At 47.3% G+C, this 19,418-nt stretch overlaps 2 protein-coding genes across 4 annotated transcripts in view; one reads left to right on the top strand and one right to left on the bottom strand.

The window, feature by feature from the left end:
- ccdc102a (coiled-coil domain containing 102A) overlaps positions 1–7,148 on the bottom strand; it is a 53,263-nt gene extending 46,115 nt beyond the window's left edge. Inside the window, exon 1 of the mRNA XM_031738360.2 lies at positions 6,995–7,148. The gene's annotated coding sequence lies outside the window, so the exon portion shown is untranslated. The remainder of the gene's footprint in view (positions 1–6,994) is intronic.
- A 2,289-nt stretch (positions 7,149–9,437) lies between these two features.
- txlng (taxilin gamma) lies at positions 9,438–19,248 on the top strand. 3 transcript variants are annotated; one of them, XM_031738317.2, is made up of 11 exons: positions 9,438–9,498; positions 11,525–11,633; positions 12,005–12,152; positions 12,359–12,450; positions 13,962–14,132; positions 14,211–14,405; positions 15,100–15,219; positions 15,303–15,377; positions 15,497–15,589; positions 15,666–15,761; positions 16,573–19,248. In XM_031738317.2, exons 2-11 carry the CDS (start codon positions 11,541–11,543, stop codon positions 16,900–16,902), a joined length of 1,413 nt encoding a protein of 470 aa, XP_031594177.1. In that variant the 5' UTR covers positions 9,438–9,498; positions 11,525–11,540; the 3' UTR covers positions 16,903–19,248. The 3 variants fall into 3 exon arrangements, with proteins under 3 accessions (XP_031594177.1, XP_031594178.1, XP_039470063.1); XM_031738318.2 differs by having other exon boundaries at positions 9,483–9,568; XM_039614129.1 differs by lacking the exon at positions 9,438–9,498 and adding an exon at positions 9,589–10,182.
- The last annotated feature ends 170 nt before the right edge of the window (positions 19,249–19,418 follow it).

The raw sequence follows: 19,418 nt of genomic DNA, 5'->3' as shown, positions 1-19,418 counted from the left end.
CTTTGCAACAGCGAGCTGGATGCTGGATGGAGTTCAGAGGAACCTGAATCATCCGGCCCAAACACCACACGATGGTCACAACGCCAAACAGTCGCTTCAAGGAGCTTCACAGAGCAAAGACCCTACAGTAACACAGAAATCAGCTGCTGCCCTGTACTGTAAAATTAAGGGAAAAAGTCTGAAACAAACCTCTTCGTCTCTTTAACGTACACATTAAACACGTATGGATACTGCAGAAAGGAAGCAGGCGGTTTTATAGGCTCGGATTTAACGGCAGGATCAGCCGTGCTGGCGCCAAATATTATGATCTGGTTGAGAGCCGGCTGCTGACGGCGAGCGGATCCAATAAATGGTCCAGAAATAAGTTCATATAAATGCAGCACAGGCTGCAGAACGTTTATGGATCTGTACGATAACGAAAAGTTCAAAACTGCCCAATCGCAGCCACTCGAGTGTTTAACGCCACAGATCCACCACGCGAAACCTTCACCAGCAAGCACCGGGAAGCGTCGGAGGAACTTGCCGTGTTTGCACCTCAAGAGCTGGGATCTAAAAGGAGACGTCTTATTACCTCTGAGAAGGTTCTGCTGGAGCTACACACGACGGGCAGAACATGTTCAAACTCAGCCTTTAGCTTCGTTCAGGCCACAAAGCCGACCTTGACCTGCAGCTCAGCTGATCTCAGCATCAGCTGATCACTCAGCTGATCCTTCTATGCTTCGGATCAGTAAATGTCAGATAAGAGGCTGTGTTTAAGGTGCTGCAGACCACTTTGCCACCCATCTCTGGGTTATAATCATCACAGCGAGCTCTGGGACTGAACCGGACTCGTCGACATAAACACAGTCGTCCAGCAAAGCAGACCAAATTATTCTTAAGTGCTCTTGAGCAACAGTCGTCCAGCTTCTTTGGTCATTGGCTGCCTTTTCTCTCATTTTCAGCCCAGTCCTCGTGCCCGACCATCTTCACAGGAATGTTTTGTTTGTTAAGCCTCTGAACTCTGACCTATGACTCATTCAAGCATAACAAGGCTCCTAGCTCATGAAATGAGTCAGTGTTGTGTTTACACATAAGAGAAAACTGAGCAAAGAACCCGGCTCTTTGTTCCCAGCAGCTGTCACACAAACACATCATTGGTTCCCATTTTTAGTTGAATCTATGACTCTGTGCATGTGAGCCGGTGCTGATGAAGATCTTGTCAAAGTGTCCTTCATCAAGCCTGGAAACTCTCAGAGCTGGCAGAGAGCTGCTCACACCAAATATTCACCTTTCAGAAACATACAGACTGTTTCTGTCTTATATGCTGTGTTTTCATGACTGCTGGTCCCACTGTCCTGCAATATATACAGACATGAGAGGTGGCTCAAGACTTCTGCACAGTACCGTATCTACATGAACAGGATCACTGTGACCCCCGACTGTCAGCAAGAGGAATCAGAGGGGTCCCCAGACTCCACCCACCTCTGCACATGCTCCTCCCTCAACTCAGCACATCTGGAAGACAGATCACCTAAAGGCCACCAGAGGCGGTCACTGACATCATGCTGAGGTTCCACCCAGACAGGAAGGCGTGTGTGTGTGTGTGTGTGTGTGTGTGTGTGTGTGTGTGTGTGTGTGTGTTTTGTAACGAGCCAGGAAAGAAGAATTCAGAGGTCAACACTTCCTTTGGCAAAAACATCACACACATAAATGAAACTACGCTGACCTACATTCAGTCCCCGGAGCGCCTCACCCTGAGTGGACTGACTGATTGTGGGATGTGAACAGTTCAAAAACAAACACATGCACAGATATATAATCACAAAATGCAGGTTGAGTCCTCTGGAGTCAGTTTCAGTGACAGAAGCAGACCAAAGACATTCCTCCTACTGCTGGAGCTGAAACTCTGCTGCCAGCCATAATTACTGAGTCCTAAACAAACACAGCTAAACATAGACACACATACACACACACACACACACACACACACACACACACACTGTGATGGAAACACTCCCTCCAAGAATAAAACACTGCTACAACCGCACAGCAGCTCTGCTCTGCTGCTGTGCAGAGTCTGATAAGCCTTCGTGCACAGCGATTAACGCGTCGCTGCTGACGGCATGTTGAGGTGAGTCGGTGGTTCTGACGCTGCCGCCCTGCAGGCAGGAAACTCTGGGTGTGGGTTTAAAGGTTCGCTGTCTCTTCTGCACTCAAACATCATCGCGGTGCATGGAGCTTGAGAGCATGAGAGATAAATGCAGCGTCTGCTTCTGAGAGGTGCCTTAAACCTGCGTCACAGCAGCCATCTTTTATATACAGTTGATTGTCTAAAATGGACTGAATGACCTGCAGCAGGGTAAAAGTCGGGTTAATGCTGGACGTGAACGACTCTCAACCGCAGCTGTGTCACATACAAATGTTCACGGCTGTCGTGCACGTGTGAAAACAGTGCACGTGTAATAATCTCCACTCAGAGAGGTGCAGGAGTGATGACCTGTCCCGGACTGAACGTTTCCGACTCGCCGTGAGTCTGAGAAACTTGTTCATGTCTTCGGCTCAGAACCAGCGACGTCATCGTCAGACCAATCACAGGCCACTTTGATAAAGTTACCGGCTTCATGCAGAAACTGACGTTTACATGAACAGCTGGTTTTGTTTGTTGCTACTTGTGTCTTTGTAGTACAGATAGAATCATATTTAATTTTCCTGCAGAGAAACTACAATAAAACTACAACTACAATAAAAAAGGAACCTGTGCCACAGCCCGGGCTCGTAAAGAAGCAGCTGTTTGGAGCAGCACACCTGGAAACTATTGGTGCTGAAAATCAGAAACTGGAGCTTTACTGGGAATCACTTTATATCCAAAAACACATCAGCCTGCTTCCGGTGAGTGGTCAGCGATCATGCAGCATGCAGCAGGGAGTGACACATGCACACGCGTGGTTCACTGAATCATGAAAAAAGCTCCGTTTTATTTAAAGCCTTGAAAAGCCTCAGTCGGGCCGACGCTCTCCGTCCCAGCTCGCACTCAGATCCTCCCCCGCTGCCAGGCCGACGTCCTCACAGATCATTAGGATGCAGCTTTTTGCTGTTTATGCCCCAAAACTTTGGAGCAGGGCAAACTTTACAGAAACCTTTAAAGACATCGCTCTTTAATCCGCCATTAAACTCGGCTCTTATTTAATAACGAATCAGTAAATGATGCACCGGCTTTAGGCCGCTCTCTAATGGAGCACACACAGAGCTGATGCACGTCTTCTTCTGCTTCTAACGTTTCCAAATGTGTTTCCTTTCCCTCTCTGTCCTTGATATCATTTGTATGTTTGTGATTTTCTTGTTTTTGCCACTTTAAACCTTCACAGGTGACACACTGTGCAAATCAAATGAACCAGGCTTGTTGTGAAACTACAATAAGTTGTAGGAGAGGAACAGTCGCAAAGAGGGAGAAAATATGAAGGAACAGAGCAGAATGATGATAAAATAATGACAGAAAGGGCAGAAATGAAGTGAGAGAGTTTAGAAAAGGAAAAAGAAAGAAGGCAGCAGTCAGGGGGAGGCGCAGAGAGGAGAGTAAACAGTGTGAGGAGGCTGGAATGCGTTCAGCGGGAGACGGCACGCCGGCGGCCGGCACACAAACCGATGAGAGCAAACAGGAGCGTTATTAGCACGGAGCTGCCAGCTGAGCCGTTATCTCACAGAGGAGGAAGACGAGCGAGCACGCGGAGGTGCGCTGGAGCAGACGGAGCTCGGCTCCTCTGGTTTGGCCTGACGGGCGGCGGGTGGAGCGACAAATGAGAGGATGTTGATATTCCACACAGGAAGACGGACAAACAAAAGGTCTGCAGGATGGAGCGAGGCCACACTGGAGAGAAACAACCAGGCCAGATTCCACATGAAGCTCTGCACTGTTTACCCCCCAAACACACACACACACACACACACACACACACACACACACAGGCTGGAAAAACATCAAAGCCAGAAACAGTGAAAGTGTTCCCCAGTCCTGTAAATCCTTTCTCATTAGGGATACTGCACTTAAACGTGACAGTATTTCATAATAAAAGCAGATCAAATGATAAATAAATAAGGACCCAGAATCTGGCTGATTCTGATGCCTCAACTTTAGCATTTTGACCACGATCATGTTGTTTTTGAGGAGCCAAGTGACCATATTTACTCTAAACAGCCGGTCTACCAACACCATCTGGCTTAGTCACAGACACACAGACAGCAGCTAATCAGTACTCAGTAACATCCCATCTAAATCCTCAAATTTCACCAAATTTGATCTCAGCCTTCTTGGACAGTCTGTTAGTACAGTGACCTCACAGCAGCCATACTACTGGTCACATGATGTCATTAAAAATGCTCCAAAAGGCTCCAACAGCACAAACACACTGCAGAGGTCCAGTTCAGGTGAAGCTAGCAGACAGCAGAGCAGCTACAGCCGCCTGTGTCACCATCCACCCTTCAGTCAGAGAGGCCACGCCCCTAATAATGCAAACTTTGAAGAGGTGATTTATAAAAACATAAAGTGGGAAATGATCCACAGAGACCAATCAGTTTGTGTATCAGGCTGTAAACATGTTTACTTCTGCTGTAAAGTTTTAACGTGGGAGTCTATGGGGACTGACTCACTGCTACCTCTGCTGGGCATAAGAGGAACTGCAGGCATCTGGGCCTTCCAGCCCACGGTGTTTTATGCTTTTGGTCATCAAACATAAAAAATATCATTTGGGAGATATCTGATCTCTGAAAAAAACAATTTTGTGCCAGTCGGACTTTTTCTTCTCCTCAGGAAACACACAGATGTTTCTAACAACTGTAATCATGGCTCTATTACAGCTAAGCGTCCCCGTAAGGCACGACAGAGAGCCAGCCATCAAGAGCTAAAACACACACACACACACACACACACACACACACAGCAATCTGAGGGGTGATTTCTGTGTGTGGTTGTCATGGAAACAAAAGGCGAAAGGGAAGAACAAGGGCCATGTGCTGCTGGTTCAGACAGCGTGTCTGATCTCTGAGACAGTGTTTACAGGAGAGACAGACGGATGGATCAGAGTCTACGTTCGGAGCCGAGATGAGCCGAAGCGCCTGAAAGGGAGGATGGAAGGTCGGAGACGCAGGAGTGCTTCTGAGGCGACGGCTGAGGTAGAAACACAGAGGGTGGAAGCAGCCGAACAGATTGCGCTGTCTTCTGTGTGAAACCTCCAAACGCCTCCTGATGACACTCGGGGGGGAGAATGGCAGGGACATCCCATGATGCTTCACACCCTCACATCTAATATTCTCTTTCAAATAACCCGAATCTCCATCTGTGATCCTCCTTCAAAGCAGAATCCAGTCAGATTAAGTGCTGCACACATCATCAGATAGTAAAAACTAATAACAATAATCCCCTCCTGAGGCATCTGACTGTGTTGGCTTTCTGTCTGGGTGAGGCTCATTTTTTCTAAAAAAGTCACCCCAGCAGTCCAACTCGGTCACACATAGTAACACAGCCGACGCCAGCTTTTACACCTCCCACATCTTTACGGCTTTGCACTGACTCATTACTTCCAAGAAGAACTGTGAACATCCAGAAAACCTGTTAACAGCTACAATCAGCTGTCATCACATCACAAGCACGAGCAGGGATCGGTCACCGGTGAGGGCCCGCCTGAATGACAGCCCTCAATACCTCAATGACTGAACGCCGTCACAGACAGACGAGGACAGCAACAGTACGCTGGTCTGAATAAAGGATTTTTAAAGAGAGACCCAAAGATAAATAAAAGCTGCTCGAATGTTCAGTACAGCTCGTCTCAAAAGGGAGACCACCAATCATCCTCAGTGCAGCAGATGGAGAGCTGAAGCCACAGGTGGACCAGGTGACACACAGATAATCGCCTACACCTACTGATACTTTGAGTTTTAATTTTTCACATAGACCCTGTAAACAAAAGTCCATCCTTCTGCCATCTTGGCTCGAACTGAACTAAGCAGTGAGCGAGTCTGGGTTTTACCAGAGGGCCATAAACGCACCACTGCAAAGGCTACATTTAAAACACAATTAAACTGTAGTAACATTGAACGTAACTGTCACAGTTTAATGCTAACAGACACTGAAGTTTGATTAATCACAGGTATAATTTTACAGGTTTCCCAGCACCTGTCTGAGGTGAGTATTCTGGCTCTGAGGTAAACACACGTGTTATTATTCAAAAATACAGTTATTATAATAAGCAATCGTTACATTTTTAGTTGCAGTCTAACCCTTCCATCACTGCTTTAGCTCCTCCCACTTTAACACAACCTTCACTAAAAGGCAGGTGGGTGGAGCTTCTATCCACTCTCTGTGACATCACGCAGATCCAGGAGTAGAAAAAGTGGGACAGACTGAGTGTTTGGAGCAGGATTTCTACGTTACTGTTTAACACGAAAATGAAGCAGCAGCAGACACATGACCGGAAATAACTCTGTGACGTGAATGTGTAGGCATGTGTCTGACCTGAAGCTGATCCCAAACTACACCTGAACAGTCTTTTCATAAACATATTGAACCTCACAGGTGGTGCACTGATCCTCGGGTTACCACTCGTGTCCCAGCTCCTGGGTTTTTCCACCAAGTCCACCCCTGCAGCTCGGAGTAAAGCCCTCACTCGTGGATACCCTTTTTAATTTCTGCAGAGCTCGGTCAGGGTCACAGTGAACCTCCAGAAAACCCAGCTGTGCCCTGCGGGGTCCATGGGTCACCACCCTGCAGCCCGTGCCGTGCAGGACTCACACCCAGCTCTCAGAGTTAGAAAGAGAGGAGAGAGGCTGGAGACGTGAGCGCAGAGGGTCTCTGGTCTCGCAGAGAACAAAGTGTGTGCACAGCCCTCGTATCTGCACATCAACACCCTGAAAGTGGCTCCACGGTGGAAGCAGACGGGAGGAGCAGCTTCCCTGATATCTGACACCAACAGCGGCTGGCACTCAAACTCAGCCCGAGGAAGAGCAGCAGAGCGGGAGGACGTACCGTGAAGGTGAGCCGGTGAGCGTCGCCGTTATTCCCGCGGAACCAGTCTCTAAATCCCGCTGAAGCAGCTCCGCGGTGCCGCTTTAACTGCAGCCGAAGCCCCGAGCAGCTCTCCGTCTCTTCTCCCGTTTTTCTTCTCCGCTCTGGATGGAGAGCAGCGAGGGCAGAGAAGGGGCGGGGCTTCATCGGCCGGCCAATCGCCCGTCGGGATGACAACAATGCACAGCGCTGAGCCAATCGGGTCACGCGCCCAGCTTCGAGCCGTTAGCTCATTGGCTGTCTGAGCTGAACGCTCCCCTGGTTGAAAGCAGAGGAGCTCAGTTCACTGGGAGCTGCACAACAAAGCGGAGGAAGATCAGAAAGCTCGGCAAACACTCAGAAAAGATTATAATTAGTGGAATTCTGAGCTGTAATCAGGAGGAACACAAACACAGCAGGATGCTGTATCTGAGGGTCGCTACTGATTTTTGTTGGTCTCAGTTAATGTGTAGATTTTATTTAGAGTCAAATGCATTTGTCTTTGCACTAAAACAACTGAAACAATGCAAATTCAAACTAACATTACTCTCACTTTTTAAAAAGTCTCATCCATTTTCTAACATCTGCTCAGTCCACTGTGGCTCCTGTGGACAGCACGTCCTCCAGCTGAGACACATCTTCCCTCCAGCCTGTCCCGGGTCTGCCTCAGGGTCTCATCCTAACTGGAAACCAGGACTCATCACCTGCTGATTCCCCTCTACTGCTTCCACTCCATGCAAGGACATCCTCTCTCTGTGACATCACATAGAGCAAAGAGTAGAAAAATTAAACCTTTAGAAGCTGACAGTTATGGTGTGTATGGTGTGTCCACATTATGATCATGAATTATGTGATCAGCTCTGACTGATCTGATGGTCAGTGTCTCCTCTGCCCAGTGAATTCAGGCAGCATATATAACCATGGAGACGAAGGAGGAGGAGGTGTCACCACAACAGACCTCCTCCTCCTCCTCCTTCAGCTGGGTTTGAAGTCCATGAGATAAACACAGAGTGTCACTACTGCTGGAATCTAACCTGAGATCACTGCCTGACAAACTGGCTGTAAACTGCCTGAGGACTCTGAGGGTGAGGATTCAGAGGGCAGGATTTAGTGGTGTCTGCATGTCCTTTCACATTTTCACTCATTGAGTCTGTTTCACTGACAGAGCCGCAGATGAAGGGCACAAAAACAGGAACTTATCTCATGAAAGCCGCCCTGGACTTAAAGGATTTTTTACTTAATCAGCCTAAATAAGTGTCATGAGACTGTGTGAACTATGAGGAGTAAACAGAGACCGCGGTTTAGCGTCCTCTGGTGGCGAGCACATGGACTTGTTTCAGAGTCCTCGTACGTAAACAGCTGGTTTAACCTTTGGGTGGGGGGACTAATAGCCCCCCCACCACCACTCCTCCAACTCAGTGAAACAATGATAAGGTCAATCAGAAACAAGCTACACGCGTGAAACTTCCTCTGTGCATGCTCAGTCAGGGTTCTCATGCCACTAACTCCTTTTCTCTGACCCAAACTCTCGGTGTCCTGAGCTCATTCACTGACTCCGTCACTCTCTGGACTCGCTCACTTGTTCCCACTCACTCCACACCGGCAGGGTCACAGTCTGAGAGGCAGAGGAGGAAGACCAAAAACTATTATACAAACACAGAAGGGAAAATGCACTTTTTCCCACATTTGGGACATTCTTATATCATCATCGTTATTAGTATTATTGTTAGCAATAGTATTGTTGTTGTTGTTATAAATGCCAATATCTTTTATAATTAAAGATTTATTCAGGATGTTCAGGAAAAAAATAAGTTAACATCAGCGAAAAACTGCAACATAAAGATTGTTTTTTTTTTTTTTTTTTTAATAAACAAGAAGAGAGGTCTGTTATTTTATTTGGATGTACGGATCTTTGTAAAGAAGTTTCATCTTCCTCCCTCCCTGAAAAACAAAAATCTCTCGGGGCTTTTTTGCTTTTCGTTTCGACTTTAGATTCATCAAGCTGCTCAGATTAACACAGGAAATAGGAGCGGTGGACGCCACATTCAAATTAGAGAGCCTTTTATGCACCTAATTCAAAAACTGTACAACTACATAAGAAAAATACCCCCAGAAAAAAGGTATAGACTGTCAAATGATGATTATTTGGAAATAATGTTATTTATAATTAAAAAATTACAAAATTTGTGATGTGAAAAGTTGAGAGATGTGCGCTGACCAGTCTCACAAGCACAAGGACCCTAAGGTGATTCTAAATCAAGTTTTGCCACTCCACGGTCAGTTACTCAGTTTCTGTGAGCTGGTATGCCACTGTGACATCAGATCTGATGAAAAAGGGCGAAAGTATGCCGAGTTTGCCCACAGAGGCAATGACTTCTTTTTTTAAGCTTCAGGGGATTTTATTTTGAAAAATACATAACCGGATGTTGCGCTCGTCGGTTGATGGCAGCTTGACTCCTACTTTCATCTCCGGTGAAGACACACAGGTAACCGCTCCAGGTGTTTCAGCGACGGCTACCCCACTGTTAACGCTCCGGGCGGATTCAAACTTATTAGGTGCCGTATGGTTATTAGCTTGAATGCGAAGCTTTGACGAGAACCGGGAAACATTTGGTATTTGGCGAAGTAAAGTTTGTACAGTACTGTTAGCAGGCAGGGTTAGCTACAGTCTGGGTGCTAGCTCAGGTTAGCCGTGCTAACAGAAGTAAACTAATGTTGGCTTTAATTTCCAAAGGCGCGTTACATTTCCGCGCGGTGTTAGTTTGTCACTTGCGCTCTTTAATCCAAAAGGTGACACCTGACACGTGAGGGATACACTTATTCACAGGTAGACAGAATCAGATGCTAGCATAGCAGAGCAGCTAGCCTGAGCAGGATGCCGTCCGCGCCGATGGACGTCACACAAGACTCGCCTTAAATTCGGTCCGGGTTACGGTTACCGTGCTGATCCGGACCGACATGCAGCTGATAATAAATCTTTTTAGGCTGTTCTTAATGCCCAAGGGTGCCTACTTTAATCCGGCTGTAGTTTTATACTTGAATTAACTCGTTAATGTGGTGTTTTTTAGACTTTAGTGAAGTTGGTTAGCTTACAGTGTTTACTGTAAACACGTTAGCCGAGCGGAGAGAAACGGGAGCTATCCCCACACACCGGACATCAAGCCCCGCAGGTAGGCTGGTGAGGTGATGCTCTGTGGTTCTTTAGCTGGACTCTCAAAGTTTCTTATCGTCGGCTTTAGCAGAACAGCTAACGCTGTAGCTGCCAGTGTTTCAGCTCTAGCTGAGCGACTGCAGCATGTTTGCGCAGGAAAGTCCGCTCTGATGGTAGGAGAGAGGCTGAAGGTGTCACACACAGGTTCACCTGCAAGTTCACACGGTCAGCTCGCACTCTGTGACTCGGGCAGTTGGAAGCTAACCGCTCATTTCTGCTGTAAAGCTGTTAGCTGGTTAGGCTAGCCTGCTAGCCCGGGGTAAACTTCCGTGAGTTTGTGCCGCTGCGCCGCTGAAACACGTTATAAAGTCCATTTTAGATATTTTTAAGCTTCTTAAAGTATTCCACCGAACGTTTTCGGGGCGTCTAAACTATCAGCTGCTACGTTTAGTGGAAAGATGCTAATGAAGTGGTCTGTTTGTCGGCCTGAGTGTAACTTTTATTCAGCGTGTGTGTGCACTGAAGTCAGACTGTTATCATCGTGCGCAGAGGGTCAGCCTGCTGCTGCTGGACACACGTGTTTCACTGTGAACACAGTCTGGTGTCTTTGTGGAGAAGCACGAGCTCCTCGTCCTCTTCATCCCGTTCAAGCCATCAGGCTGCAGCCGAGCTGAAAGTCTGAGCTTATTTCACGCAGTTAGTCCACGATAAAGACGTATTGTAAAAGTTGTATTGTTGACACTGACAGCAGCTGTGGCTGATCTCTGTTATAACAACACTTTAAATGAGGAGAAGGATTTAAGACAGAGCACCAACAGAGGTCCATGAACACCTGGAACACCAGTTAATGCTTAAACAGAGTGTGTGAGTGTGTGGTAAGTGATGTGCATTTACCTGTGTGGAACAACAGCAGTGGGTTTAATCACACAGTCAGAGAGGATCAACCCTGTCTGAGAGTAAATCACAACCTGCTGCTGTACACCTGAGGCAGGTGAACTGAGGGGTTTGAGGTCACTGTCAGTCGTTGTCAGCAGGAAGGCGACACTCACCGCCCAGAGTTTTTCACATTATTTGGAGTGATGTCGACGTGGATTTAGTGTTTATTCTTCGTCAGTGCTAAATCTTTCTCACCTGTTTGATATTGTGAATAAGATGAAACCATATTTCCTAGTTTGACGCAGACCTGAATGGAAATAAATGTCAGACTTGGCCAGAATTAGAGACATGAAAACATGTAAAACTCCACTGTATCCACCCACCACTCTGACCTCTTCAGTAAATCCAACTGCAGATTTGAGGGTCAGATAATTGGTTTTATTTCTCCGTGCTTTGACTTTCATTGTGTTTGCTCTGACCTTCAGCTCGTGAGCGACGCTGATGGAGACTTCGGGAGTTTGCGAGCTCGATGTGGTGACGAGACGAATTGTAGGAGGCAACGATTCCCCGCCCGACCTGGACAGCCCGTCTCAGGTGAGCGTAGACGGCTCGTCGTTTGTGCTGCTGCTTGTTCATGTCTGTTTAGTGACCTGTGGGAGGTTTCTGTGTTTCCCTCAGAGTTGGACTGTCAGATAAATAATCCCACGTGTTCTTGGTGACAGTATAATCAGCTGATTCTACACTAAGTAGACGGACTTCATCTCCTCCGTGTTGTCCTGCAGCTGGTAGTCCTTGTTCTCCACCTGCTGCAGATTCTGGTTAGAGCGACCCTCGAGTTCAGACCAGAACAAAGACTACCACCAGCTGCAGTCCAGCACGGAGGGGCGGAGTCTGCACAGAGTGAGATCTCTGTGAGAGAACCTGTGTAAAGGATAACTGTCTAATAGATGGATGTGTTTTGTCAGGAGGAGGTGTCTGAGTTTGGTTTGGGGCTCTCCTGCACCAATGAGGAGAGGGGGGAGACTCCAGGCCGAGAGGACAGTCCCAGCGACCTGGTGGAGGCGGAGCTCGATGCCGGCGGAGATGCGAAGAACAGAGAGGACAAAGCTTTTGGTATGAGCAGAACTTTAGAAGCACTGAACAGCCAGGATGCGTTTCTCACCTCAGGATTCACATTTAAATATTTACATACAAAAATAAAAACGTAATAAAACCAACACGGCGCGTGTGAAGCTTCACGTGTATTCTCGTGTCACCTGATGTCAGTTTCTTCCTCATCGGTCCGGTTTGTTTAGTTTTGATCTTCCGTGTGGTTTCAGGGAAGGAGGTGGTTCTTCTGATGCAGGCGCTGAACGCTCTCGCCACTCCTGAGGAGAAGCTGGCCGCTCTGTGCAAGAAATACGCTGACCTGGTGAGCCGCAAATCCGACACACCGACACTGAGCAGATACTCCCACCACCTGGGAGCAGGTGACATGAAGCACCGTCGGCCAGAAAATGTCGAAACTCTGTCACCATGTGTGGTTGGTCTGGTTTTCTCAGTGTGAGCTGGAACACGTGCTCGTTCGCTCTGTTTCACATACATCATGAACAGCAGATTGATTCAGATTTACCGACACGGTGAACACGCTCTCAGGTCCTCCGTGAGTCGTGGTCATGGCCGATCATGTCCCGCTCTGACAGCAGCGATCGTGGTAGTTTGGTTGGATTTCAGCAGAGCTCTGTGGGTGGATCAGTGGACACCCACAGAGTAATAATCAGCAGAAGCTCAGTGTGAACAACAGTAACGTTTGAAAATAATCACAAAGCTTCAGTTTGTGTTTTCGGAGCCACAGAAGTAAATGAATCCAACAAGCTGGGCATCTGGAAAAAGTCTGAAGATGTTTCGCGCTCCAGATTTCACGTCACCATCTCACACAAAGGTGACCTTAGACCTAGGGCTGTGCGATATGACCAAAATCTCATATCCCGATATAAGAATTCTATCGTCCCGATAACGATATAAATCACAAAAATGTAACATTTTCTGTAAATTATGTGAATCTCAGGCAGCTCGTCTTGCGTGAAGTGTTTCCAGCTGCGCGTCATGTAGCTGGAGTCGAGTGTTTTAACTGATGCATGAAACGATACATTTTTAGACATAAGTTGTAATGGCCGCCGTTTTCTTTGTGAGTATTTATTACACGGCGTGCTGCGGGGAAAAGCCTGTTCTAACGTTTTAGTCTAAGGTTTATTTTTTAGCACCTGGCGGCTCTTTTTTACTTCTCATCCGTAAATAATCTGCTCTTCACGTGATTCAGTTTATTTTGAAAAGTCTCAACAGGATCTTGAGCTTTATTGTGAAAGGTTTATGTGGAACATAAACAAGCGGACACGCGATGGTGTTACCGTCGTTGTTGCTAACCACAACGCATAAAAACAGGCGCTTGTCCGTCTGTAGTGTGGTTATATTAAATATAAGAGAAAGAGAGAACTTTAGGAAATTCATATAGCCACTACAGTGACCATCAAAACGATGAAAAAATATTGCCGTAAACAGTTTATTTTGCGACGCCACGAAACAAACGATAGCGTAAAATGAAACAATAGACGTTTTTATATCGTCATCTGATATATATCGTTATATCGAACAGCCCTACTTAGACCTCAGGAAGCTCTCACAGATTTGGACATAAAGAAGAAGAAAGTACAAGGAGGTTATCAGATTCTGGCATGAAGCCTGGTTTGACTGTGACTCAGATACGACTGTTGAGATGTTTCTGAGTGATACTTGAACGGCTTAGAGATGTCCCCTTTCAGATCAGGCTTCTTGGTGCTACATGTTTGCTCTAAGCCTCCACACACACCACGCTGCCGTCAGCTTCCCGTTTGTTTCCATAAACATAAAAATGACCCAGTTTGTTCTGTTGTTGCTGTCTTTCAGCTGGAGGAGAGCCGCTGCATGCAGAAGCAGCTGAAGGCCCTGCAGAAGAAGCAGTCTCAGATCGTGAAGGAGAAGGTGCACCTGCAGGGGGAGCACAGCAAGGCCATCCTGGCCCGAAGCAAGCTGGAGAGTCTCTGCCGGGAGCTGCAGAGACACAACAAGACCCTGAAGGTAGTTCAGCCGCCACAAACACCCGATGAGGACCATTTTACGTTTGTGCAGGTGTCACTCCTCCCTTTAACCCCACAGGAGGAGAACGCCCAGCGGTCCAGGGAGTATGACGAGCAGCGCAAGGAGGCCATGCTGCACTTCCAGATGACCCTGAGCGACATCGAGGTGCAGATGGAGCAGCACAGCGCCCACAACACCAAGCTGAGGCAGGAGAACATGGAGCTGGCCGAGAAGCTCAAGAAGCTCATCGAGCAGTACGAGCTCCGAGAGGAGGTGAGTTTAGGTCCCGCCCGCCGTCCAATCAGAACAGTCTGTTTCTGCTCATGAAGTCAGCGCTGGTTGTTATGAAGAGGATTAATGCTGCCATTAAAAAGGCAGAAACGCATTCTGGGTGTCACAACACAGACTCGGCCTGGTTGTGGCACCTGTGATGTCACAGCCGCTTCTCAGAGTGGACACACTGACAACTTCTGCAGCAGGTGATCCTGGTTCTGCTCATGAACCTGCTGCAGGTTCCGGTTGGAGTAACCCTCCAGAACAGAACCAGGACCCTCATCTCCAGCTCCAGATTGTGGCCACAACACACGTGGTCAAATAAATTGATTGTGGAAGATGTTTTAAACTTAAAAACAAGGCAGTCGCTTCATCTCCCAAAGATGGAAAATATGTCGCCTCCACGAAGGTTCTTTAAGACGTCTTAGATACACATTTAAAGGCCTTAAAGACTATTACAGTCTTAAATCGACTCTTCTAGTCATGTCGCAGTGAGATAAAACTGAGGATTTCATCGCCTCGGCACATTCAGATCACTCGCTGTGACAGCGTCCTGCACACTGATGAGAAACATAACCAGGACCTGAAAAGCTTGGCTGGGACTCAAGAGCAGCAAGAAAAATGTTGCTTTTGTAATAATCTTTACAGTCACTTGGGTCCTGCAGGAAACGTGATTTCTGTTGTTTCTCTGCAGCACATCGACAAAGTGTTCAAGCACAAGGAGCTGCAGCAGCAGCTGATGGACGCCAAGCTGCAGAGAATCACCGAGATGATGAAGGAAGTGGAGGAGAAGCAGCAGCGCGAGAGAGACTTTGTGAGGATCTCAGTTTGTTCTGGTTTTTATCGCAGCTGTAAATGAGCTCAAGTGTCTGAGAGACTGTGTCTGTGCCGCTGCAGCTGCTGAAGGACGCCACCGAGTCCAGACGCAAGTGTGAGCTGATGAAGGAGCAGGAGACCCAGCTGAAGCAGCAGGTACACACACACACACACACACACACACACACACACACACACACACACACACACACACACACACACACACACACAGGTCAGCTGGATCGTCTCCATCACTCACTGCTGTCGTCTCTCAGCTCTCTCTGTACATGGACAAGTTTGAGGAGTTCCAGAGCACTCTGGCTAAAAGCAACGAGGTCTTCACCACCTTTAGACAAGAGATGGAGAAGGTGAGTCACCTGCATGTCAGCATGCGGTTACCTGCTCATCTGTCTGTGTTTCTAAACTCTCTCTGTGTGCCTGCAGATGACCAAGAAGATCAAGAAGCTGGAGAAGGAAACGACCCAGTGGAGGACCAAATGGGAGAGTAACAACCAGGCGCTGCTGCAGATGGCAGAGGAGGTGATTCTTCTTCATGGGCTCTGTTTTGTTTTTCTCGAAACGTTTAAAGTGACCGATGTTGATGTAAAATGAAGACAGAGGCACGTTTTTGGCCTCAGATGTTTCAGACACACACTTCAGAAATGCTGCGTCGGTTTCAGCTTGAAACGCAGGAGCAGACGTAGGAGAGCCAGACTGATTAGTGTCTCGCAAATAAAGTGTTCAGCACCGTCACAGCCTTTAAAACATAAAGGTCCAACGCTCAAGTGCACTCATCTGAACTCGGAGGCTGAAAGAAGCAGCTATGCTGAAGTGCCAAAAGCTGCACTTCCTCTGACGTCCAGCAGAGGCAGCAGTGAGTCAGTCCCCATAGACTCCCATGTTAGAACTTTCCAGCATAAATAAACATGTTTACAGCCTGATACACTGTTTGGTCTCTGTGGATCATTTCCTCCTTTATTACACCTGTACGGTGGAGGATGTTCCTATAACACGCCTGGATTAAAGTTTGTTGTATTAGGGGCGTGGCCTTCTTTCTTTTACTGGAGAGCCAGTTGTTGATCACACACACACTCTGCTAACTGTTAGGCTACTCATAGTGAATTATAATGGCTCTTTTGTTTAGGGAAGTTTTCTGTAATTGGACATCCTTAAATTTTAGTTGAACACCTCTGATCCTGACCAGGCTCTGATCTGTGGCCTCTGAAAACCAGCATGATGGTGGTCAGAATGCCAGTGTCGAGACTCAACGAGGTGATGTCACAGGAGCTTCATCCATCTGATTCTTTCTCCTACGTGAAACTGGACCTGACTGAATGTTGTTGTTTTGCAGAAAACGCTGCGTGACGGTCACTTCAAGGCTCTGCAGGGGAAGCTGGAGCTGCTGGAGAGGCTGTGCAGAGCCCTGCAGAAGGAGAGGAACGACCTGAACAACCGACTCAGCCTCCTCCAGGAGCAGGGAGACAAAGGGAGCGCCACGCCTCCTCAGGCCAAAGCGCGAGAGCCTTCGGCAGAGGAGGGGGAGGATTCGGAGGATTCAGCGCAGGGTGACGGGCCGGAGACGGCGGACGTTCAGGAAGCTCCCAGACCACCTGAAATGGACCCGACGGCGTCTCCTGGTGACAGCAAGCCTGCAGAGACGGCGAGCGCGCCGCAGGACTGAGCTCACCTCGCAGCCTGCGTGGAGGTGAGGGGGCGCGGTGGGAGGGGCTTCACGCAGCTCCAGCCTAGTTCCACAACTAGCCAGAAAACCATCTTCAGTGGAGAGAGAGCTCTTTTTTTTTAACATAGACCTCAGATTTCTACACAGAAGCTGAAGCCGTGTCTCTTTGTGTGATAAATGATTGTATCAGATTCTCTAAAACGTGGCGCGCGGTAACGATCGGCACTTCTTCATACTCCCCATTTCTACTCGATCTTTATTTTCATAGGGAACCTCTAGGCGGGCCTTCGATTTCTCTCCTCACACGTCTGAGTGTTTACTTTGATTTGAGTCGGACACGCTATCGAGTGTCTGAGAAAACGGGACCAGGGTCAGAGGTCATCTGACCGACCACAGGGGCGGGAAATGGCAGAACCTCGCAGTGTAGTTGGTTCTAAGTGTTTCCTGCAGATTTAGTCTGTCTGCTGCAGCTGTGCTTTCAGTAAGTCTTAAATTTTATTAATGATGAATAAGTCTGTGGATGTCTCCTCCACCATGATCCAGCTCTGCTGCACGTTCAGGTTAGAGGAAACTTTCAGAGGACAGTCAGCAAAATTTGGCCACAAAATTAGTGAGCTGGTGAGAAACTGATCCATGGTGCAGCTCTGATCACGTTTATATGAATGTTTAGAGAAATAATCAAAATGATTCAATTTGAACTTTATTGAAATGTAAGAGCTTTGGTCCGATCACACATAAATGTGTTTTTTGGTTTTCATAAACAAAACTGGCGATAACAGGAAGTGACTGTAGTTTAACCTCACGCTGTTAATGTCACGCGGCTGCCATCGGGACGCAGCGGGATCGTTTTTGAACCTGCTGATAGGCGCTGAGTCGGCATGACGACAGCCTCTGTCAATTTAAAAAAAAACCAAATTCAAACCATGAGTTTTGGGCATCGTTTGCTGCCCCCCTGTGGTCAACCAGTGTCATTTCCTCTCCTTTGAACCCGTTCAACACATTTCTAGGGATCATGCATGTGTTTTGTGTTGAGGAGCGTGCACGTGTGAGGAAGAGTCGAAGGCCTTCGTACTCTGAAAAGTGATTTCATGTAAATTATGTTTGGAAATGATGATGGGCTCTGTGATCTTTATACTGGAAGAAAAGCTGAATGTGATTTTTCTTTTTTTTAATGAATCTGAATAAAAAAAAAAAAATGTTTTTTTTGTCAGTGATGCATATTATTAGGAACACCTGGGTCTGTGTCTTGTTCAGGAAAATCTCAGCAGGGGTCAAATCCGTCTCCGGGTCATTCTGTGGGGATTAAGTCATCAAAAGCAAGAAATTGTCTCAAACGTTCATCTCTCTTCACCTTTTCATCGTTTATCAGTTTTCTTTGACCAGGTCGTTAAAGTGGATCTATTCTGTTTCTATTCTTGGACTCTACCAGACCAGCTTTGCATGATTCAAAATACTCCTTCTGTATATCATACCTGGCCTCACTGCTGCTGAAACAGGCTGGTTTAGCCCCTCACACTTTAAGACAGCATTCTGATTGGCTGCTTCTTGAAAAACAGGGCACCACCTCTCTGTGACATCATCCGGATTCAAGAGTAGAAAAAACTGAAGAACTGTGTTTAGAGCAGCTGAGCTTTAACATTAAGGACACGACACAGGAACAGGAAATACACGACAGGAAGTGAGCAGAAGCAGGATAAGTCCACTTTAACTCGGGGTCACCCTCGATGGTCCCGCTGATGTGTCGACAGTGTCTCCAGCGTCAGATGAGGCTCTCGGCTTTTTGATGTGCTGTCGTTTAAAAAACGCTCCAGCTGCTTTCAGCGCCGTTCTCGTGCTGCACATCTGTAATTCAAACCACACAGCAGCGCCCGAATGACTGAGGAAGTTTGATCCGTTTTCATCTTTTTCCTGTCAGGTGATGGTGTGTCTCCGCCCACCAGAAAACCTCAGCACTACCTTTTATCGAGAACGTTAAACTTTATTGAAACAGCTGCGAGAACAGCAAAGCTGAAAGTTTGAAGGAGTGTTTGGACTCGTCAGATTCACCGGTTCTGTTTTTATTAAACTTATCCCCACACACACGCATAATGAAGGGACCAGATAAAGTCACATGATCAGTGTTTGGACCAGTCAGGTATCGGATTGTGTTCGACATGATGGTGATGGTGGGGACAAAGGTTGCAGCACGTTTCCTCTTTCTGACTCTCAGGTAATGTCAGAATCTACCTCTGCAGGTGAGACTGTGAACAAAGAGGTGTCACAGCTTTGGAGAGCTTCTTGTTTGACCCCTCGTTACCGTGTTCCTACAGTCTGTCTCGCTTTTCAATAAACGTTTTGTAGAATTTGCAGCGCTGCTGGTTTCTGTTCTTTGATTCCTCTGTGTGTCTGTGTTTGTTCCTCACATTTTCATAACGGCACAAATGATACAGGAGCTGATGGTTTGGATAGAGGCCGGATTAAGGGAAATACAACTAGGATTTACTTTAGGAGAGTTAAAAAGCTGAAGACTCTTCCAC

The sequence above is a fragment of the Oreochromis aureus genome, linkage group 1, assembly GCF_013358895.1.
Source record: "Oreochromis aureus strain Israel breed Guangdong linkage group 1, ZZ_aureus, whole genome shotgun sequence".
Classification (NCBI taxonomy): Eukaryota; Metazoa; Chordata; class Actinopteri; order Cichliformes; family Cichlidae; genus Oreochromis; species Oreochromis aureus.
The sequence above is the reverse complement of the archived record's forward strand: the minus strand, read 5'-3'. Positions and strand labels throughout refer to the sequence as shown.

Bases quoted from the DNA above. Each gene is read 5' to 3' on its own strand.
- txlng (XM_031738317.2), top strand. From the start codon at position 11,541: ATGGAGACTTCGGGAGTTTGCGAGCTCGATGTGGTGACGAGACGAATT. The intron at 11,634-12,004 runs GTGAGCGTAGAC...GTGTTTTGTCAG, and splicing joins ACCTGGACAGCCCGTCTCAG to GAGGAGGTGTCTGAGTTTGG. The intron at 12,153-12,358 runs GTATGAGCAGAA...GTGTGGTTTCAG, and splicing joins CAGAGAGGACAAAGCTTTTG to GGAAGGAGGTGGTTCTTCTG.